The sequence below is a fragment of the Spermophilus citellus genome, assembly GCF_964194105.1.
Source record: "Spermophilus citellus genome assembly, chromosome: 4".
Taxonomy (NCBI): Eukaryota; Metazoa; Chordata; class Mammalia; order Rodentia; family Sciuridae; genus Spermophilus; species Spermophilus citellus.
The window spans coordinates 38,402,375-38,426,911 of record NC_138185.1 but is presented as its reverse complement, the minus strand read 5'-3'; the positions used below and the strand labels follow the sequence as shown (position 1 = coordinate 38,426,911).

The following is a 24,537-nucleotide window of genomic DNA, read 5'->3' as shown; positions in this document are numbered from 1 at the left end:
TTCTCAGCAAGAGAAACAATAAGAGAGGTAAATAGGGAGCCTACATCCTGGGAACAAATTTTTACTCCTCACACTTCAGATAGAGCCCTAATATCCAGAGTATACAAAGAACTCAAAAAATTAGACAATAAGATAACAAATAACCCAATCAACAAATGGGCCAAGGACCTGAACAGACACTTCTCAGAGGAGGATATACAATCAATCAACAAGTACATGAAAAAATGCTCACCATCTCTAGCAGTCAGAGAAATGCAAATCAAAACCACCCTAAGATACCATCTCACTCCAGTAAGATTGGCAGCCACTATGAATTCAAACAACAACAAGTGCTGGCGAGGATGTGGAGAAAAGGGTACACTTGTACATTGCTGGTGGGACTGCAAATTGGTACGGCCAATTTGGAAAGCAGTTTGAAGATTCCTGGGAAAGCTGGGAATGGATCCACCATTTGACCCTGCTATTGCCCTTCTCAGACTATTCCCTGAAGACCTTAAAAGAGCATGCTACAGGGATAAAGAGCAGCACAATTCACAATAGCTAGACTGTGGAACCAACCCAGATGCCCTTCAATAGATGAATGGATAAAAAAAATTTGGCATCTATACACAATGGAGTACTATGCAGCAATAAAAAATGACAAAATCATAGAATTTGCAGGGAAATGGATGGCACTAGAGCAGATTATGCTTCGTGAAGCTAGCCAATCCCTAAAAAACAAATACCAAATGTCTTCTTTGATATAATGAGAGCAACTATGAACAGAGTAGGGAGGAAGAGCAGGAAGAAAAGATTAACATTAAACAGAGACATGAGATGGGAGGGAAAGGGAGAGAAAAGGGAAATTGCATGGAAATGAAGGGAGACCCTCATTGCTATACAAAATTACATATAAGAGGTTGTGAGGGGAATGGGAAAATAAACAAGGATAGAAATGAATTACAGTAGATGGGGTAGAGAGAGAAGATGGGAGGGGAAGGGAGGGGGGATAGTAGGGGATAGGAAAGGTAGCAGAATACAACAATTACTAATAGGGCATTATGTAAAATTGTGGATGTGTAACCGACGTGATTCTGCAATCTGCATTTGGGGTAAAATTGGGGGTTCATAACCCACTTGAATCTAATGTATGAAATATGATATGTCAAGAGCTTTGTAATGTTGTGAACAACCAATAAAAAAAATAATATGTAAAAAAAAAAGATAATTTAGTTGAGGATCCCAAGTCGGACCTGGAGATCTAAAAGGCCATGACTTGCAAAAGAGTGCAAGCAATGTTTATAGGTTTGACCTTTCACGCAAACAACTTCATGACCCCTCATTATACAGAGGAGGCAGTGCTCAGAGTTTTCCAGCAAACACTAGACTCTTTGTTCTTCTTCCTCTTGGCCCTGAATTGCTGCTAGGTAGAATTTTGGTTCCTCTTCATTTTTTTTTTTTAACCACTCCAATTCTTGGCTCACTTGGATTTCTTATCTCATGGCAACTCTCTTAGCAAAGAGACATCTTCTCTTCTGCAAGACTAGCTTAAGAAATCCTTTGTGACACACTTGAGGATAAAGGCTGCTTGCTCCAGGTGTGGTCCTGCACAATAGCATCAGAATCAGCAGGGAGCTCTTCAGAATGCAGAGTCTCAAGCCCCTGTCTAGGCCCATGAAATCAGAGCAGTGCTCTACCACTGAGCTACATCCCCAGCCCACAGTCTGCTTTTTAACAGGACCCCCAGATGCCTCATCTGCACACTAAAGCTTGAGAGACTTGTTCTTGACTCTAGATCATATGTAATTACCAGTAATGTGAGCAGGTTGAGGGAAGAAGTAACTTAGTCTTGACTTCTCCAAATATCAGAAGAAGACACTGCCCTTTCCAGGGGATTAAAGTCTCTCCAGGGTTTGAGATCTTCAAATGCTCAGGGGGTTAATACATTCTGCCCAGAAAATGTGTTTCCCAAAGTTGCACATTTCTTCAAAATGCAGCAGAATCACAGTGGAAAACAAATGATCTGGTTCCTTAGCTTAGGCTGCAAAATAGCTGCAGAGTGTTTTGGGGGAGTCAGTGAGTCAATCTGAGGATGGGCTATTTCATTGAAGCTTCCCACAGTACAAAATGCAAGAAGATATTCCTAATATTTAGCTGGCAAGAATTCAAAGGCCAAACTGTAGCATTCTGAGTGGAAATTTAAGCAACCAATAGGATAGGACTCCAATAGCCATTACATTGGAATGGCTTTTTTTTTTTTTTTTTTTACATAAGGGGATACAGTTTTCTGGGTCCTACAAGTGATCTAGAATTACTGGACTCAAGCAGAGTTAAGAAATGCTGTGGATGTTCTAATGTTATACTTCAATGTCAGCTCCTTTTTGCAAACACAGGCCATTCTTTGTACAAGAACACTTTTTTTTTCTTTTTTTCTTTTTCTTTTCTTTTTTTTTTTTTTTTTTTTTTTTTTTTTTTTTTTTTTTTTTTTACTGTGGACACATACATACTTGGCCTGAGGAATGAACAGTCCTCAATTCATCCCAGATGGGAATTGGTGGATAAATACCCCAGCTCCCTCCCTTATCAGGTGGGATAACACTGAGGTATCTACACTGGTGCTCAGATCTCCCTGAGATCCTAGTAGGAATTGTCCACTGTGGTAATTTACTCCACAATGCACCCTGCATTTGCTGCCCTCTCTTCCCTGTCTCTGTCAGCAAACTTCCTTCAAAAAGCTAGATAGTAATATTTTAAGCTTTATGAACCCCATATGGTCTTCATCACACATTCTCCTCTGTTAACTATACAATGTAAAATTAAAATGTAAAAACTGTTGTACTTGGTGGTACACACATATAATCTTGGCTACTTGGGAAGCTGGGCAGGAAGACTGTAAAATCTATTCTAAGCTTGCAGGGGTAGGTTATACAGACATCCCCTTCAGTATATTTAACAATGACATATTACTCTTACCTAATATTATCTAATCTATTGTTCATCTTCCAATTTCGTGCATTGGTCTGGAAATCGCTTTTAAAGCATTTATTCCCATCTCTTACAGAATGCATTCTAGGACCAGGTATTGCACTCAGTTGTCACAGCTCTTCAAGTAGACTCTATTCTGGAACATTTCTTCACCCTCTCTTTGTCTTTTATGCTATTGACACGTTTGGAGAATATAATTCTATTGTTTTAATAGAGCATTCCTAATTTGGGGTTGTCTAACAATAAGATGGTGTTCTGATCTGCACCCTTTGTATGTAAATGATGTTGAATACTTCTCAGGTGTCACATCTGGAGACACACAATACTCACCTGCCCCTCACTGATGAAGTCACTTTTTTCTTTTCTTTTTTTTTTTAACTGTCCCTGTCTCCTTTGATTTCTCCCTGGTATAGTTACTATGTTCTCTCTTGAGAGTAATTTCAGTGGAACTGTTATCCTGGAATTGGAATCTAAAGGAGAAGATACTAAAATAGCTGCATGTCTGGCATGGGCTGGGTCAGGAGGAGCAGGTTGAACTACTTTGTATCACTGAATAATCGCTGAGCAGTTGAAACTGGCAGAAAGATAATCTGTGGCTAGATAAGATTTATTTAAATTTTTAAAATGAAGTTGCCTTGTAAGGCTCTGCTTAGAAATCTTCCCATTGCATGGCTTTTGTTAAATTCTTTGTTTTGCAGTTTTTGTTTTAATATTTTCTTTGGAAATTGATGTGTTTCCATTGTGGGCATCTACTTCATGTATCTGTGGACAAGAGAAGCCTTCTTCATAAACTTTGTGAGATGCGAAGGTGTTGGTCTTCTCTTCATATTTCAATCTTGGACAACAGTGCAAGAAGTACTTCAAGTTACCGCCCCAAAGGCTCCCAAGGTCAAAGTCTACACTTCTTGGCCATGTTGCATTAGTTGGTAGGAAACTGTGTCTGAAGAAGTCAAAAAGTATTAGCCAAGCTGCATTTTACTTCCTGACCTATGTTTCACAGGCTCTCATGATTTCTGTCCTCATGCAGACGAGGAAAGGCTTGTCCTGATAGCTGAAGTTAGTCTCCAATCTGTTCCATTTGGGGTTCTTTGCCAGTGACTGTGTGGTGTGGATAACACAGTTCTATCTGCTCCATAGAACTTACTGGAGGAGGAAGTAAGAAGCCATACTTGAGTGTCTGACTTGTGCCTCAGCAATGGTGGCCAGAGAAACTGTGTTAGTTATCTATTGCCATGTAGTAATTTACTTCAATTCTATGTATCTTAAAATTAATATTAATCATCTTATAGATTCTATGCATCAGAAATTTGGGATACGTGGTTGGGTGATTCTAGCTCAGGAAACTTATGAGGCTGCAATCAGATGTTGGCTGGAGTTAGAGTCATCTGGAGGCTCCAGAGGTCAGAGATCAGTTAGAATGCCCCATTCATAAGGTTATTAGTAAGGGTCCTCTCTTATTCTCCGTAGGCTGCCTAAGTGTCCACATATGTCCACATAAGTGACCCAAAAGAGAATGAGAAAGGCAGAAGCTACATATTTGAATCTTAACCTTATTATTTTTATCTGTAGTCTATTGATCTCATTTGTCTACTTTGATACATTGCAGAAAAGGACCACAAAAAAAGAATAAATAATAGTAGATGAGGATCATTGGTGGCTGTCTTGGAAGACTGATACCTAAATAGCCTTGAGATGAGTAGAAATAATTTTGGAAGTTCTCAACCTAAGAATGTTAAGTGTCTGAGTTGATGGATATGCCAATTACTCTGATCTGATCATTGCACATTATATACATGTATTGAAATGTCATACTGAACCCCATAAATATGTACAATTAGTATGTATCAATTACAAATAAAAAATGACAAGGACAGGGTAGGGACGAAGAGCTTGAGAAGAAGATTAACATTAAACAGGGATGATAGGTGGGAGGGAAAGGGAGAGAGAAGAGAAATCGCATGGAATTGGAAGGTGAGCCTCAGGGTCATACACAATTACATATAAGAGGAAAGGAGGGGTAAGAGAAAAATAATACAAGTGAAGAAATGATTTACAGTAGAGGGGGTAGAGAGAGAAAAGGGGAGAGGAGGGGAGGGGAGGGGAAGGGGGATAGTAGAGAATAGGATAAACAGCAGAATACATCAGTCACTAGAATGGCAATATGTAAATCAATGGAAGTGTAACTGATGTGATACAGCAATCGGTATATGGGGTAAAAATGGGAGTTCATAACCCACTTGAATCAAATTGTGAAATATGATATATTAAGAACTTTGTAATGTTTTGAACGACCAACAATAAAATAAAATAAAAAAATAATAAAAAAAATAAAAATAAAAAATGAAAGCCTTAATCTGCAGAATAGGAATGTGTGATGAGGGCTTAATGAAGTTTGTGCTTAATCTTCCAGTTGGGTATGCATGTATATATACATGTATGTATATCTATCTATCCATTAATCAGTCACTTAAATTATTTATCAGCTATCTCTCTAAAGCCTCCAAAAAAAAAAAAAAGACTAGAAATGATAGAATTTGGTATGAATTTTAAACAATAAGAAAATGCAGGGCAGAAAAAATATAGGATGATACTGTTTGGGCAACAAATAATCTTGGTTTTTCTATTCAATGTTATTCAAAGCTTCAGCTTAATTCAAACTTGATCTCTGTTTCCACCTCTGAAATATGAGAAGGCACTGGACATATGGCAAGGCTACTAAATGTCTTGAGAAAAACCAGTTCACCCATGGAAGAGCATAGCATGAAACAGAAATTCCCAGGCACCTGTTGTTGCTCCTTGAAGTACATACATCTTAGCTGGCATATGCACCTTAATGAGTCTACATTAACAGGCTGGATCTTAGTTTTTAGCTTCTTCTCTAATAGTTTGGCCCTGCACTCAGGTCACACTGGAAGTCTTGCACACACAAAATGGTTCCTCTGATTAGAATTCTCTTAATCCTTTAAAGACTATTGCAAAATGCAACCCATTTCATGCAATACAAGGTGAACTGACCTCAGCCTTTTCTATTGTCCCTTAGTGACATGATGACAACATGAGGATAAAAATACTAACAACAACACTGCAGCCTTAAATGATTTGGTAGTAGTTCCCATTGCCAGGCACTGTGCTCTGTGTCCTTCAACACATTTTGAATTAGTATCAATAATTATCCTCATTGTTTGAATAAATACATTGAGAACCAGGAGTTTAAGTAATCTGTTTAAGACCATAGGCTAATAAGCTGTAGAATGAGGACACTAATGCTTGGATCAAAGCTTATACTTAAAAAAAATCAAATCAATCTTAATTTTTTTATATACTACATGATATACAGTATACTTTTAGGTACAATTTAGATAGGATACTTTTAGATACAATTTTCTCCTAGGAAATGTAGAGATCTTAAGTTTGTAATTCAGAGTTTTAGTAAGAATATAACCATTACCCCAATCAAGATATCACATCTTTCCATCACTCCAGAAACTTTCTTTGTGCTTTTTCACATCAGTTCTCTCCCATACTACCAGAGATGGGCATGCTATGATTTTGTCTCCATAGACTGGCTTTGTCAAGTCTTATATTTGCTATAAATACATTGACAGAGTATGTGTACTCCTTTAAAAATTTTTTTTGTAGTTGTAGATGTACATCATGCCTTCATTGAATTTGTTTATTTTTATGTGGTGCCAGGGATGGAACCCAGTGATTCACACGTGCTAGGCAAGCACTCTGCTGTGAAACTGTAGCTCCGGCCCTGTACACACTTTTGTTTGATTTATTCCCTTAGAAATTATTTTTCCTGAGAGTCATCCAAGATGACAGTATCTTGTTTATTTTCTAATGTTTTCTATGTATGAATAAGTTAAAAAAAGTGTTCCTATTTTTCTGCCAAAAGACATTTGAGTTATTTCTAGTCATTAGTTATTATGAATAAAACTTCTATAAACATTCTTATACAAGTCTGTTTGTAGACATATGCTTTCATTTCTGATGGGTAAATAATTGGTATGGAATTTCTGGGTCACAGTATAGGGGTATGTTTAGCTTTGTAAGACTTTGTCAAAGAGTTTTTTGAAGACACTGTTCCATTTTATACTCCGCCAACAATGGGTGGGAATTCTAGTTGCTCCATATCTTTTCTAAAAATTGGTGGTGTCATAATTTTATTTTAGCTGTTCTTGTGGGTGTGAAAATTACTGTGGTCGAAGCCTGTGCTCTTAGATGTTGCCTGATGCCATCCTGGTTCTTTTATATTTTGATCCACGGTATAGCTGCTTGTAAACATATAGCTGCCTGTCCTACTAGATCATATGCTCTCAGCTAAGATATTATCTAATTATTTTTATAGTCCTCCAAAGAACTCATATAGTATCTGAATAAAAATAGTTATTCAGTAAATGCTCATGGCATTTTAGGTTGGGACATTGTCTCTGCATTATTTTTACTCAGAATTTATATCAGAAGTGTAAAAGAGTGGTAAGAGGAAGAGTTAGTATGTGGTGAGTACCTGGTGATACTGCAAGGCACACTGGCAAGATGCAGCATCAACTCAAATAAATGGAAGTCTAGAAAATAAGATTGTAGGTCTTATGGTGCTCATTATGCATCATAATCATTTGTAGGTGCCTTGGTCCTAACCCAGATATTTGGATGTAGCTGATCTGAAGGTAGGTGCAGTCATTAATCTTTCAAAAATATTCTCTAGGTTCTTATATTGTGCAAATAGGGTCATGGCCCCCTGCTCTCAACAGAATGGAGTGAAGAAATGAGAGATTAACATTGGCCATGATATAGTTCATTTGTTCCATACAAATAATAACATGACTATTTCTCCTTCTGGAAGAGAGATTATCATGTTAAATATATACATGGATGAATCTACAGTTAAATAATTATCAACAATCCCCTCTATTTTCACAGTTAGGCAAAGCCTTTGATCACCAATTATCTGTCATGCTAAAGATTTCATAAGGGCATAGTATACTTGAGCTATACTACCAAAAGAATTTGCTCTGGTCTCTTCACTTCTGGAGGCCCAAAACATGTGTGCCTCTGGAAAAAAAAATCAATATTGTTATCACGAATTCCCAAAACTGCCAAAATAATTTGAATCTGGATAATAAATCAAGCAGAACTGAAGGGATTGAACTTGGCTTATTAAAGACTAAAGCCAAGTTTGAGTGTTTGATGCAAAGTTAATCAACGAGGTCCGTGTATTTTGAATGGCATCTAGCTGGACATTGTAGATGAGCCATTAGGGCTCACCATCTGCTTCTTCTGGAGGGCCTGACCCTAAACTTCACTCCAAAGATTTACCTTCAACAGAAGCTGAAAGTGGTTCAGTAAGGCATGACCAGACCTCACTCCATGCCCCTAGTCAGTGAGAACAGGAGCTTTTTTAATGTGAACAGCTCTACGAGGAGAAAAAAGAGGGTTTACTTGAGAATACTCCTATGCAGTTTCTTTCCTTTCTCATCAATTATTTTTTTGGTTTGAGGTTGCTGTGAGGTGAGCAGAACAGAACTGGGAGCATTCTTTCTCTGCTTTCTATCAATTATCTTTGTTTTACTTTTGCTACTTTCTTCAAGGAAGAAGTACCAAGCAAGAGAAACAAGGAAAAGTGGAGGGGAAAGGGAAGTGGTAGAGAAAGGGGGTTGGAAGGAAAAAAGAGAAAACCTTGTTTGTGTGGTGGTGGTAGTGGTGGTGGTGGTGGTGGTGGTGGTGGTGGGTGTGTGTGTGTGTGTGTGTGTGTGTGTGTGTGTGTTTCTGTGTATCTGTATGTTGTGCACTCAAAAAGAAAGGTCTCTGATGACAGTGCATTAGAATCTGAACCTTTGAACCAGGAGATCCTTGTAGATCACATAGTTCAACACCCTCAGTATACAGATGAGGAAACTGAATGGAAAGATTAAAAGATTTACACAAAGTGACCTAGCAAGTCAAGGGAAGAGCCTGAAGACATCTCAGGTGTCTACCACCACCTACCTTTTTCAGAGTGTTTCCTAAGACTAGCCAGGCCATCTCATCAGATCTTTAAAGAAGAAATAGCTCTTTGACTTCTGACCACTCAACCTCACAACCCAAACTGACCCTCAAAGGACATTTTAATGAAGTTGAATAGTTTATGGGGACAGTATCTGAATATGGAAACTAGTTGTGGGTGGGAAGAGCGAAAGAAGGCATTACACTACAAAATAAGCTCACTTTTTACCTGACTATAAAGAACACGAAACTTAAATCTTCACACTTGCCCACGGCAGTTTCAGGAAGGGGAGATTTATAACTCTCTGCTAACCCACGATCCTAAGAGATCAGTTATGTCTTCAAAGACCACATTGTAAGACCACTAACAGTGACACTAATGTGTTTGGGTTACACTTAGCAATCTGGATGTTTAATACACTCAGCCATTTGTTCCAGGTCACCAGAGGTTAACAATCCAGCCGTGAATATAAAGACAATTGCTCTTCATTAGGAAAATTTGCCAGTTTGAAGAGCAAGGACAAAGCTTTATCAATAATCTCTCCTTTCATCCAGGAGCAAGCCAGTACAAGTTGAAGAAACACACAATACTCACTGTTATGTTTGAAGGGCCTTATGGTTGCACCAGAGAGTCGGGCCCCAAGGACAATAGAGGTGTGGTTTAACTCATCACTTAAAATGAGGCATCCCTAGGCAGAAAACAAGCACATAGAATACAAGCCAGTATGTAAAATGAAGGGAACAAGAAGACACTATAAAACCTATCACAAATTCCTAAAGCCTTCTTAAATTTTCAAAGGCCAAGAGATTAAGCTGGTATCTATATGAATAAAATACTGATAGCAGTAAGCTCACAGAGAGGAGAATTGCTTTAAGAGATTATATCTTGACTGGAACATTTACACATAGTTTGCAAAAGAGAAGTTCATCCAAGATCTTGGTTGAGCATCAGCTAAAGTCTAGAGGATTGACCTTCTGACAGGAAAACCTATCTGTTTTGCAGATGGTTGTGGACTTTCTGGGGTGGTTTAATCCATTCTAGATTATTTGGGATGGTCCTTGAAAATCAGGGCTCCTCCAGCAGGATGTTTCAAGCTCTCACGCTGTGATTCTCATTCTTCCACAGTGTTCACATGCATAGAGACAGAAACACCATTGCTTTGCAATTAAAAACCTTGAATTTGGGAACGTATGGATGGCCATCTAGCCTGAGATAAGTGAGAAAATTCAGTCGAATTTACTGCCTATAAAATTATTGTTTGTAAATTTCTTTTTTAATTCAAAAAATGTCTAAATTGTAGAACTGTTTAAGCATACCAATAACGCAATGATGAATTATATTGGACCTTTGTCTTTGGTGGCTGCCTAGACCACAAAAATGTGTTCTCTCCTACATTTTGGTACTCTTACACACGATGTGCTTTAAGATTTTGAGGCAAAAGCCAACAGAATTCCCACATTTCCACACTGTGGGCATGTGTCTGAGACAAGTTAAATTTTTTTCCATCAAAACATTTGAGATTTATCATAATCCTCATCTCTATATCCTTTAGCCATCTTCCTACAAAATCAGAATGCAATTATCATACCCAAGACGTCCCACATTTACAGAGTACTATTATCTAATACATAATTCAGATTCAACTTCTCCAACTATTCTAATACTGACTTAACATCTTTTATAGACATTGTCTTTTCTTTTATATTTTTTAAAGCTGAATCCAAATCTAAGGTCACACATTGCTTTTAGTTATCATTAGATATCTTTAAAATATCAATATTGTTATCACACTTATTTATGTAAACTAACCAACTACTTCCCATTTGTCTTAGGAACAATTTCAAACATTCCAGGATGTTTTACCCTATAAGAATTTTTGTGATTTGAAACCTGCCTTATATCTCTAGTCTCTTCTTTGGTAATTATTATTGCTCTATTTCCTCCAAACCTCTGTAATTTGTACATGTTGTCCCTTCTTTCTTGACTTAAGGAAATAACTTATCTGTTAAAATTCTGTTCTCATGCCACCACCTGCAGAATTGACAGTCTTTCTCAAGAAGACTTTGAAACAACTCTGTAGTGTGTTACTTTTTATGGTATTCCCCGAATTTTACTTAGTGTATTGTTTCCCCACTAGACAATCAAATACATAAATTTTCAAAGTGCAAGCTTTGTTCATCCCTATATTGTATCTGGTCTCATTCCATGACACAGTATATTTTCAATAAATGGTTCACTAAATGAATAAATGAATGGATTGTATAGGAAAAATATTTTGTCTAAATAAATGCTTAATAAGTATGGCAAATAGGGATTCAAGAGTCTAAAATTTTGACCTTGCTAAGTCATCACTGATGTTGAAGCTTCACCCACTATTAGGTCTGCAATTCTATAACCAGGAACATCAAGGTGAAGAGATCTGCTGTACTAAGCTGGCAACCTACTAAAAAATCTGAATCTCCCTAAGAAAAAGATCATCTCAGCCATACCTCTATCAAAGGACCTGCTCAGAATTACAATTCATAGGAATATAGTAGAAGTCATTTGTATTAACAGATTCTCACCTTTCCAACTAGTGCAGGAATATTCATTGAATTAGTTGCAAATCCCATCCCAAAGACCATTGCTGCTTCTACATTCAGGAACTTAGCCATAAGGTCCTCCAGCTCTTTGTGCTTATCCAAGGTACCTGCATATGGAATTAAATGAAAGTGATTTTTCTCTTTGCAACAAGCCCAAGAATGAGAAATCAAATTTCAGTCGATACGCATCATCTGAAGACCTGTACAAGACTGTGCATTGCAGGGATATTTGTCACAGTTCCAATATAGAAAACAACCCAAATGTTCATCTACTGCAGCATGGATAAATACATTGTGGTGATATTTTTATAATGAAACATAACACCAAGCATAAACTACTGCTTCACACAACAATGTACAGAAATCTCACAAAACACATTGCTAATAAGTCGGACATTTAAAAGAGTACAGGCTATAGAAATCCATTTATATAAAATTGATAAGCAGACAAAACAGACCTAGACTGGTAAATGTTTTTTTGTTTGGAATGGGAGAGGAGAGTTTTTGAGATTCTCTATTTCAAGGATTTGGGTGCTAACCACAACAGATTTGTTGGTTTTGTGAAAATCCATTGTGATATATACTTATGATTGTTCCACTTTTCTGTATGTATTCTATACTGCAATAAATTTATAAAATGTACCACAATTCCTCCCCCATACCTGACAATTAATTAATTAAATTAAAACCTCCTCAGAGATTTCCCCCCACACCTAAATGTAAATAGATCCCATGATGTCTATAGATATGTCTATATTTATATGTATAATTTATTGAACCTTTGGGATGTACTATATACTATACCAAACCTGTTATTTAGATTATCTTATTTAATCTTAGGAGCTCAGAAGTGCAGGTTTATTACTTTCAAGATTAAAAAACTGAAGTTTAAAGATTTCATAGGTCAAAAGCAGAGACCATCTAGATTAACTCCAAAATTCATGTTTTCACCTCTGTATAACTTTCTGTGTGCTTGCTGTCTGACAGCTTCTTAAACATGATTCCTTCCTGTCTTGCTGATAGCTAATGTTGATGCTACTCATAATTCCTACATGCCATAACTCATTCCACTTTTGCTGTACACCATCCAATGGAGTTGCCACAGGCTGCCTGTAGGTAGTGCAGCTGAGGAATTGAATTTTACATTTCGTTTAATTGTAATTAATTTAGTATTTAAACTGAAGCACTGTAAAATATTTTTCACTAAACAAAACTTTATTATTTTGATAGGATTATTTTTCAGATTATTCATTCAAACGTTAGTGTATATATTGAGATGTTCTATAAATTTAAAAAATATACTTTTTTGAAGTCTTAGTACAATAATGAGTATAAAATAGCTCACTCAGATATTTTATATTGATTACATGTTTAAATGATAAATTTTTGGACATAGTAGGTTAATTAAAATATGCTATTCAATTAATTTTAGTTTTTTGGGCTGGGGTTGTAACTCAGTGCTAGAGTGCTTGCCTATCACAACTTGTGAGGCACTGGGTTAGATCCTCAGCACCACATGAAAAGTAAATAAAAGCATTACATCCATCTACAACTAAAAATACGTTTTAAAGATTAGTTTTAGTATTTATTTATTTGTTTATTTATTTCTTTATTTTGGCAGTGTTAAGTATGGAACCCATGCCTTTGAGCCATGCTAGGCAAGCACTCTGCCACTGACCTACCTCCCCAGCCTTTTGTTTTTTAGTTTTAATGTGACTATTAGAAAATTTAAAACTACAGGTTTTGCATTATATTTTTATTGGGCAGTATTTTATTTGGCAAAAGAGAAAAAACAGACATATGCCATAATTTTTTATCCACGGGCTGTAGGAAGCTATTGAGATTTTAAGTGAGAGGAATATTGTTAACATATTTAGGACTATTATAAACATGGTTCCTTCAACCTAAAGATAACGATATTTACTATGCAGAGTGGAATATCAGAATTCTAGTTAAATTGGTAAATTAACTTCCTTACTACAACTGCATCATTGTAAGTCCTTAGAATAGCCGAAATGTCCTGTTAAGCAATTAAACAGACAAGTAATTATGAGATGTGGGTATGTCTAAGACCATCCTACCGCTAGTTCTGGTTTAAAAAAAATGTGTGTGGGGGGAGGAAATGTAGTGGTTCATCTGTGGTCTCCAGATAAACCGGCTTTTTTTTTTTTTTCTGGCTTTCCAGAAAAAATTGGCAGAGCATAGTAAAGTAATTTTAAATAGACCAATTTATATGAACAGATGTCTAACAGCTGTGTTATGAGGGTCTTGCATCTAAAAATTCACCTTTGCTTATAGAAAACAATATCCCCCAAATCCCACCATCATGGAATGTCTATTTAGTGTTCATAGCTCAGGTTTTATAAACAAATTTGAAAGAGTTCCAGGATGACTGGACATTTTCCACGTGAGGAAGACATGAAAGTTAGTCTGGGATGATCTGGGGTAAGGTCAAATTTGCTAAGAATAATAAAAAAATACAATTTTTTTTTGTATTAAGTTAGTGCTGCTTTCCTCTCTTAATTCTTATTCAATAAATAAAAAGGCATTATGAGTAGAGCTTAGAAACAAAGAAGTCACTAGAAACTTGATTAGCTTCCTTTCCACACACATTGAAGCCATCCTCTATTTGAGTAAAGATGTGAAGCTGTAGTCCATGGTCCCAGCACTAAAGATGTTCCAGGAATTATATTCAAAATTTTGTCTTTGGTATACAAATATTGACTCTTTAAAAATCCCAAGAGAGCTAAACTATAACCCTAGATGAAGGTACAAATAAACCCATAGTAGTGTTTATTTTTGTTTCTCTCAATGACATTTTAGTTTGTGAAGGTCAATAAAAGCTATAAATTGGCTTATGACAATGCATCTCCAAATTGCTATGCTATGCATATATTGACTCTTATTCTGATGGTTTATTTATACAGTGTGATACTCATAACCTGCTTCATGAGTAAACATATTCTCTTGCCAGTTCTCTAAGCAATATTTTAATGTGCCAAGCACTGGGTTCACTTCCATTAGTCAAATTGATCAAAATTAGATTCAGGATAAAATATCAACATTCTGTTGATGGACTGTACACTCCTGCGGGATTTTCACTGATACTAATGGGCTTACATGCATTAGATAGAACATGAAGATTGCTGGTCTTCATACTGACATATTACCATAGATTAGAAGGAAAGAATGTGGGTATAGTTAATAAGCTTGCTTCCCAAAATTACCAATTTTTCCTTTGTAGCATGTGTGAAAATATTTTCCAAATTGCGATCATAGTCATTTTGGTTCTGAATGTCCTATTTGTGACTGTTCCCACACTTGGCCTAAGAGCAGGCTGACATTTATTATGGGGACCTGCCAGCTGTCCCATCTATCTGTTCCAATTATGCCATGGCCATCAGTCCACATCTGAGCCACTTTGCTTGAGCCAGGGATTCCTGCATTCAAGTCAGTATCAATCCTTCTGCCTAAAGGATTCTACCTTAAGACTTTGCTCCAAGGCTTTTGTGTACTCTGGTTTCTTCCTTCCCCACTGTGTTCAGTCTGATGGAGGTTATGGAGCCACGGTGCCTCATGAATGATTTTTTCTCCTTTTCTTTTTGTGGTGCTGGAGATTGAACCCAGGGCTTCATGCATGGCCAGGCAAGCACTCTACCACGGAGCCATATCCCCAGCCCAGTGACTGTTTTTCTGGCCAACATTCAGAGAAAGAATGAAAGGAGTCAGACATGGTGTCTTTTAACTGTCACACTGAACATCAGACCACTACTGCTGTGTTCAGAGACCCTCCTTTTAGACAGTCTGGTAAATGAGCAGAAACAACTTGGAACTGCCCATTTATTTTATTTTAATCAAACCTCATCTCTTGGCAGGTTAACGTATCAGGAGATAATCAGAATCAAATGTAAACAAGGATCAAAGGGAGATGTGGACATATAATTATGGTGAAACTATGGTAAATAATACTAAGGAGAGAAGAACTTTTAAGTAGAGAAAAAGACGACTTCTCCCTCACTTTCTTTTCTCATTTTTAAATAGTTTTTTAAACATTTATTTGTTTATATTTTATATATGTGCTATATAAATGTGATGTTTGATAAACATGCAGATATTGAAAAGCCAACATTTACATATTCATAATCTAAAATAGTTATTCTTTTCATGTGTGTGTGTGTGTGTGTGTGTGTGTGTGTGTGAGAGAGAGACAAGAGCTCCTATAATCTACTTTTAGCAAAATTTCCAAGTATGGTATGATATTGTTAAATTTAATATACCATGGTGTATATTAGATTTGTAATTATGCTCATCCTGTATCTGCTACTTTGTATGCTTTGATCTATGTCTTCCCTTTTTCTGTCCTTCTATAACCACTGTTTTATTTTCTACTATGTATTTGACTTTTAAAAATAGTCTACTTATGAGTGGAATCATACAATCTTTTTCTTTCTGTGACTGACCTATTTTACTTAGTGTGACTTCCAAATTATTTGATGTGGTTCAAACATACAGAAAAGTTGCAAGAATAGTAGCAAGAATTCTAACATACCCTCCACTCAGATTCAGCATGTTTAACATTACAGTGATGCCTACTTCATGGTCTTCTCAAAGCAAGAACTATTTTTTATTTAAAAAAAAAATTTTTGATGTTGTAGTAGATGGACACAAGATCTTTATTTATTTATTTTTCTGTGGTGTTGATAATTGAACCCAGTGCCTCACACATGCTAGGCAAGCGCTCTACCACTGAGCCACAACCCCAGCCCAAAGGAAGAACTCTTGATGGCTGCAAGCCTAAGGCATGCCAAGCATCTGTATAATTTTAGATAAAGAGTCATTGTTATGAATACTATAGGACAACCAATTACTAATATGTAGTAATTATTATATATTACATACATACATGTACTTTCTTTGAACTATTTAATGAACTACAGTCATAATTTCTTAATTAGTCTAAATAGTTCAATGCATGCTTCCTGTAAACAAGAAATTCTCTTATATACCTATAGTACTGTTATCATTGATACTGTATATATTATCTATTTTACAGCCTTAACTCAGATTCGATTCTGTCACTATTAAAACCCATCACCAAAATAGAAAAGTAGAAGGAAATGGAATTAAGCAACTTGTAATGAGTGCTTACAAATGTGCTGTGATTAATTATTTTAATCCTTACACCTGCACACACTCTATAATCCTCACACCCACAGATGCTTTATTAAAGTAGGATATTGTTTCCTTACTTTACCAAAGAGTAAATAGGCACAGGGGTGCTGTTAATCACAAAGAAGCAGAGCTAATAATACAGGCCATCTACTTAACTATGTGCCAATTTACCATACTGAAACATTTCAAGGCTTACGTTGGTTAATTATAACACAGCTATTTGAGGTTAGTACTAGAATTAGTCCCACATTACAGATGAGAACATAGAAGCTTGAAAGTTTAGTTCACTCTCAAGACTCCTTAGAAGCTCCAAGGTCACACAGTTGAAAATCTAGAGCAAAGATTCAAACTCAGCATGTTTGACTTTAGAGTGACCCCTTCTTCATGGTTCTTCTCAAAGCAAGAACTCTTGATGGCCTAAGGTGTGCCAAGCATCTGTATGCTTTTAGATATACAAAGATTAATTGTTACAAACACTATGGGACAAATTATTGAAATACTAACTATGCATGTTCCCCTTAAATAACCTTTCCCCCCTTCTCTTTGAGTAGGTGGTCAGACACCACTTTTGCTTCTGGGGAGGTTCATAATATAGGATCCAAAGTGGAAAGTTTTCTTCATATCTTTAGAAAAGCTTACACAAGTTGAAAGGATTTCATTAGATGTACTAAAAAGAGAAAAATCAGAGTACCTGAAGCAGAAAGGGTAAGAGAGATTCTTTCTGTATTTTATTTCAATTTAGTGGCAGAGATATAAGTCTCAACATGGTGTGTGACAAGATGGATATATTCTATGTTATACATTAGCTAGAGATTAATATATAGGCTCCTATGTGGTCTTCAGTTCATTGGAGAGTTTATTCTTCTCCTTCTTAACTCAGGAAAAGACATTCAAAGTATATATGGTGTCCATTTTGTCCTGAAGGATGATGATTGACACATGAAATAGGTAGAAGAAAAAGAGAAGAACGGATAAGTTTTGCAATTCAAGATTTTTCAGTTTTACTAGTCAACAAGTGAGAAGCGAAGTGAGGTCATACAATTAGGTTGTGTTCTTTGTATCAGAAGAAACATAGATGCTAAATAATCAGAAGTGACCTCCATTATTACCAACATACATAATTCTTGCATTATCAGGAGGATACAAAATAAATGGATAGGCATTTCTGTCAGGTTTTTTTTTTTTTCTATCCTAATTGGTCCTCTTTCCACAGATGATTGCACCAATGTGAGAAATTAGACTTGATGATGTCCTTGGTCTCCCTCAGGTTGATAACAGTGAGCTTAAAGGATGTACGCAGGTGCAGATGTTCATTAAAACTAATCTGCATTCTTTTTTTTTTTCATGCAACAGCAAAAGGGGTTTATTGCAGATCCAGCATGCTGGGGCTCCGCGCTCACTCAAGAAGGGAGAGCAGCCCAGAGCCCCGAGCAGGGGGTTGAGCAGTGCTTAAGTACACTTTTTGGGGAGGGCAGGGGCTTTGCATACATCAGAGCAAATCATCATGAGGCGCGGGAAAATTGAACAACAACTCTCAAACATGATTAGTCCATTCATTGGCGGGAACAGGTCAGGCGGGGGTGATAGATCACTCCTAAAGAGGGAGATACATTTAAACTGATTGGTTTGGGCCCTGAATGCCTATGTGCCAAGCTGCACAGGGTCCTAGGTTATTTAACAACTAAATGGTCAGTACCGGGCATTGTCTTTTCTTTTTTTTTATTGGTTGTTCACAAAATTACAAAGCTCTTGACATATCATATTTCATACATTAGATTCAAGTGGGTTATGAACTCCCAATTTTACCCCAAATGCAGATTGCAGAATCACATCGGTTACACATCCACAATTTTACATAATGCCCTATTAGTAATTGTTGTATTCTGCTACCTTTCCTATCCCCTACTATCCCCCCTCCCCTCCCCTCCCATCTTCTCTCTCTACCCCATCTACTGTAATTCATTTCTCTCCTTGTTTATTTTCCCATTCCCCTCACAACCTCTTATATGTAATTTTGTATAGCAATCTAATCTGCATTCTTAATGTCTTTGGAAATAATAGGATTTTAATTTAAAGGAAGGAAGCTAAAGCTTAATGTATTGCTGATATGCACTAAATTTGGATATCTGGTCCATTGCTGTTAAATGTAGATTTTTCTCTCCAAATCACAATGATAGCAAGTACTAGCTTAAAGTACTAGCAAACATTTTATAGAGGTTCAGAGAGTTAATTATTGAGGCTTTGCTGGCCATATGGTTGCTATTGCATCTAGTCAACTCTGCCACTGTAAAGTGACAGTAGTCATAGACAAAACATAAAAGAATGAGGGCGGCTGTGTTCCAGGGAAACTATTTATGGACACTGAAATTTGAATTTCATATAATTTTCATGTGTCCCAAAGGATTATTCTTATTTTCATTTTCCCAGTGATTTAAAAATATAAAAACTCTTAACTACAGGCATTGCAAAACCAGGGAGCACCTGGACTAGGTTAGCGACCCTTGATCTAGATGGCTTCTGATTTTAGCTTGAACAGCAGGGAACAATACAAAGAGCTCTTCAGTGGGACTCAAGAGAACCCACGTCTAGTCTTGACTTTGCTACAGACAGACTGCAAGAACACTGATTGCCACATCATTAAAAAACAAAAAACAAAAAAACAACTCTGGACTTCAGGTGCCCCATCTTATGGTATTTTTTAGGGCAGGGAGGAAAGGAGGGCAATAATCTACAAATTCTGCAGTTCTAGGAGTCTCAACTTCTGTTGTCATCCTAGGTATCACCTTGTTGGAAAATATTATACTTACATAAAATTATTGTCACACTTCGTTGAATCGTGCTTGCTTGGCTTTGTCGAACCTGCAGAGCCAAATTCTACACTTTTTGAAATACCCCAGCTAGTTGAAATTTGGCTGGACTGTAATTTCTATCACTGTCAAAACTCTACTAGGTCTTGGAAAATTGTCAAAAGGCCTTCAGAAACCAAGATATGCTTTCATTTTTCTACTCCCAAACAATTCCTTTGAGAGTCCCCTTTTCCTTAGGAACATTATTAAAGGAAAATTAAGAGGCTTGAGAGAAATGTAGTAAAATCTCATTAATTAGAATGTACAACAATTTAGTCTGAGCAGAATTGGCGTTATTTATGAAGAAGGCTTTTGCTACGTAAATTAACTAATTGGAGTGGGGATGTTTATAGCTTATTTAATTTATTTAATTAAATTGACTACTTGTAGCATTTATTTTCATAAAAATGTGCCCATTAAAATTGCTTTTCAAAGGAAGCAAGATCACTACTTGGTAGCAGTTTCTTAGAAACTTCTCAGTCATGAAGGAACTCAAAGGACCTATGTTGCTATTTATTTAAAATATGCTTTAATTTAGACATTTTAAAAATTTAGCCTGGCCCTTTATTCAAATTTCAGGTTAATGAAACTGTACATTCCCTAGATTTAGCTACAAATCTCTGAGAAAGATATACGAGAAGAACCTTGATAATTGAATTAAATGATAGCAGAGAATGTGTTAGGAAGATTAAGTTTCAATAAGAATGAGTAAGGTCAGTGTTCTCAAACTGAAAAAATAGACATTTCAGTAAACTTGTATATAACCACTCGTGTAAAAATCACACCTGAAACTCTAGACAAGAATCTTCTATTACATCCAGTTGCATGGATGCCTAAGTCAACATGTAAATTTTGATGTTTTGGAACATGAAAGTATTAGAGGTTCCTTGAAAATCACAAAATTGCAATTACAGTTTGAAGGAATGTCCTCAAGGAGGCTATCTTTAGGCATGCCTACTATTCAGGCACCCCTCGAGAGAAGCAAGAGTGAGGTTTTCCTTTACAAGGGTAGAAATATCACAAGCTGGGATGAGCTTTCATTGTCATAAGAATTAGTCTTGTGGTTATTCCATGAGTTTGTTTTCTTAGAAGTGAACTTATGACTAACAGCCCTGGATGAAATGAAGGTAGCACAAAGGACTAATAGATTATAAGAATGAAAATTATATGCTGTTACTTCATATCTGTTCCTCACCCTCAGGTGCTCAAGGAAAGAAAGTCTAAGAAACTATACACCCTGGTAGAGCAAAAGTGTGAAAGGAGGAAGAAATGAAAGAAAAGCTTCTCTATGGTTTTCCTGAATTTAATCTTTCCTGGATTTGGAAATCTAGCCCCCAAGTATGTGTCCAGAGATGTTCAGTGATCAAAACTAACTTGCGGTGCTAACTTTTGGCGTGTTTATTAATCTACTTGCAATTTTTAGTTTGCAGACTCTGTTTGCAGACCTGGTGTTCATACAACACAAAGTGACTTTGGAAAACTTTTGACCAATTGGGTAAAGAAAGTTAGCCATGCTATATCATTTCAGGTCCCCAGAGCAGCAGTGTCAACATGGAGGGGAATCTCATTAGAAATGCAAATTCATGGGTCCTATTCCAGATCTACTGAATTGGAAGCTGTGTTAAGTGAAACCAGAAACCTATCTTTTCTTAAGCCCTGCAGGTGATTCTCATGTGAGCTAAGGTTTGAGAGCCACTGTTTTAGGTGGAAGGAGACATCCTCTCTGCTCCACAGCCCCTCAAATAGACAGCGAACTATGGTCTGATTCAATAGCAACAACTTGGAAGTGCAGGAACTCTCTTCATAAGACTTCATTTAGGCTCCTGTTCTTTTTTATTTTATTTTTTTAAATCTGGTGCTGGTGGTTGAACTCAGTGCTTCAGTCATACATATCCCTGAGTTAACTCCCAGCCTTCTTCTTCTCATTTTTTTGTGATAATTTTGAAAATAATTTGCCCAAAGAATATGGTATGCTTGTGAAAAAAATGAGAAAATATTACAAAATAAATATAAACTCCTTGATGCACATATTCATATGTAATACATTCTTAAAAGAATGCTTCATATATACATTGTTCAATAACTTGTTTTATTTTTTCAACAATGTATTTACAGTTTTTCATGGGAGAAAATCAAGGACACAAGTTTATCTGTGGCCATAGCTTGGAAAGAGAGGAACTAGGATTTGAACCCAAGCAATCTTAGGGCCTTTGCTCTCAAACGTGGCGCTAAGAAACCTCATTATAATTTTAAATGCCTAAATAATATTTTGTCGAAAAGATACACCTAATATATTTAATCAGTTTCTTAATGTTGGAAACTCACTTAGTTTTCTAAGTTTTACTATTATTAAGCACACTGTAGTGATTATTTTTGAACACACATCTTTAATTAGGTATTCAAGTTTTTTTAAGGCAAAATTTTCAAAATGGCTGAGTTAAATAGCTTGCTGTTGTCTTCAGTTTCCTTCATCAAATATATAAAAAGTGGTCTTTTCCTCACTCTTTTGGAACTACCAGATATTATTATAAAAATAATAAGAAAAGTTTAAAAAACTTTTGTCAATTCGGGGAAAAACGATATCTCAATGTCTTAGTCTTTCTTCACTAATGGGCCAGAATATTTTTCATAGCTCACTGGCCACATTTTTTTCTGGTATTTTTCCTAAGTTGAGTAAACTTTATTCTTTAAAAAAACTCTTCTACTACTTAACATATCAATTTCATAGGCTCACTGGCAACTTATGTATGTTCCACTTTGGGGAATTTAATGAGATTTCCTTTGTGGCATAATTTATAGTAAATTTTTGTGAAAATTTAATAACTGTTCAAAAAGATGAAGTACACAGATATTATGTTTTAAGGTTTAGCATTCAATACATAGTTATTAAATTAACATTAATCACTTGTAATTACATGTCTTCATTTTCTATATCTTTTTTCTTGCAGTTTTTGGCTAATTCAATTTTTTCTTTTTTAGTTGTAGTTGGACACAATACCTTAATTTTGTTTATTTATTTATTTTATGTGGTGCTGAGGATCGAACCCAGTGCCTCAAACATGCTAGGCAAGCACTCTACCACTGAGTCACAACCCCAGCCCCTGGCTAAGCATTTTTAAGGATTGAGACTTATGGTCTTCTATTACTCTTTCATGTTCTATTTTTTTCTTTTGTTTCTGTGGACTGAATATAAATTGACCTTATGATTTTTGAAGGCTTCCACAATTTCTTATCCCTTTAATTGCTGGTTGCACACACACCCACACACATAAACAAAATCCATACATGTATCTGTTGTGTTATGTGATGCGTAAAGGAGGTGTATTTATCTTTATTATTATTTTTATGACGTGCATCTTTTATTCTGTTTAATGATTCATAAGTGAAGCTTATTTTGTGCTTTGTTTTCTGTTCATATTTACACCAGGCATTTAGTCCATTTGTTTATTTATTTTTTAAAGTTTCATCTTACTCTTTATTTGAAACTCGACTCATGTAAAGGAAGAACAAGCAATTATGCATTGTTTTTGCTTTAGGGGTTGCTGCGCTCTTTTCTACTGCTAAACCAATTTAGTCAAATATCTTCTAAGTAGAGAAGAATTAAGTTGTTTTTGAATACAAGGAAATTCAAAGATCAAATGTGGAAATGTCTTGCATAATAGATATTACTTATTGTTGTTTGATATTTAAAACTCAGACATTATGAACAATTTGCACAAAATTCTCAATCCCAGTGCTGAAAATCTAAAAGTCTATGTAATTTTAGAATCCTTTTGCAAATAGTTCTTCTAGTGACTTTCCAGCCACCATGAAAAAGAGTAAATTGAGCCCAGTTTCTTAAAGCTTTGATAAGTTGTTAGGCCTAGAGTTCTCTATTGTACATCTTTGATGTCACTCACAAATTTCTAACCTTTCACAGCACTTGAGCAATATATTTAAGAGAAACTAGACTATCACTATGTAGCTACTATTAAACTTGAACATGTAGCACATAATTTGAAAAGGAGAGCCAAGATCCAGGAGCATCAGAGAAAAAAAAAATCACCAGTAGAAGATATTAATAATTTTAAATATTTTAGATATTTTAAATACTGGATTATGACTCCAAAATACCATTCCAGTCTGTCTCATAGTTAGGATTTGAAAACTATGCATTTTCTTTTATCATCGTCCTGCACAATGTTAAATTGACTCACAAGAGAATTGAAATCTCCCTTAATTCTGTATTCCATTATTTTTAAGGTGTATTTAAATAAAGAGAAGTACATTATTTCCCATCTTGAAAATGGCATTTGCATTTCTCTGTGTGTATTTGTGGGAATGTATCATTGCCAGCTTTATTTTTGGCCTTAGTTCTAACAGGTGTGGGTTTCAAAAGCAACTACTTTCTTTTTGGGCTTTCATCACTTTTTCCACTGGCCTGGCCTCCTCTTGGCCACTAGGGGTGTGGTGCTGGTGGTTATTGTTAGTTGCGGAGCAGGCTGAACAAATGTTGGCTGCAGGGTAGCCTGGCCACTCGACCCTCACCCGTCTGGTTCCTTATCGCTTGTTTGCCTCAAGTCTGAACACTCAACCCCACTCAAGGCTGAACACTGGACCCTCACCTGTCTGGCCCAACAGAAACCCACATCTAGCTCCTGCCCTGTCTGCCTGAAGACAGAAGATGACATCCTTAGCAACTACTGTATGGTCCAATCACTATACACCAACAAGACAGCTTGCAGACCCAAAGACCCCATTAGATTTTGGCTATAAAAACTCTCTTGGGGGGCCCCTCTCTTGCTTTCTCTTTCTTCTCTCACTTTTGCGCTCTCTTTCATTCTCCCTCTTATTCTCTCTTTCTTCTCTCTCTCTCTCTCTCTCTCACTTTGCTGCCCCCCCCCCTTTCTCCTCTTCTTCCTCCTCCTCCTTCCCTGTTAATCAGACACTGCCACAATAAAGATGTCTTGGTCGCTCTGAGTGTCATGGTCACTTTACTTTCAGTTAT

General features: G+C 36.3%; 1 protein-coding gene across 1 annotated transcript in view; it reads right to left on the bottom strand.

The window, feature by feature from the left end:
- SPTLC3 (serine palmitoyltransferase long chain base subunit 3) overlaps window positions 1-24,537 on the bottom strand; it is a 146,520-nt gene that overhangs the window by 62,790 nt on the left and 59,193 nt on the right. Inside the window, exons 5-6 of the mRNA XM_081291357.1 lie at window positions 11,515-11,639; window positions 9,545-9,638 (exon numbers count right to left, since the gene is read on the bottom strand). Of these exons, the coding sequence (XP_081147483.1) occupies window positions 9,545-9,638; window positions 11,515-11,639 (219 nt within the window). The remainder of the gene's footprint in view (window positions 1-9,544; window positions 9,639-11,514; window positions 11,640-24,537) is intronic.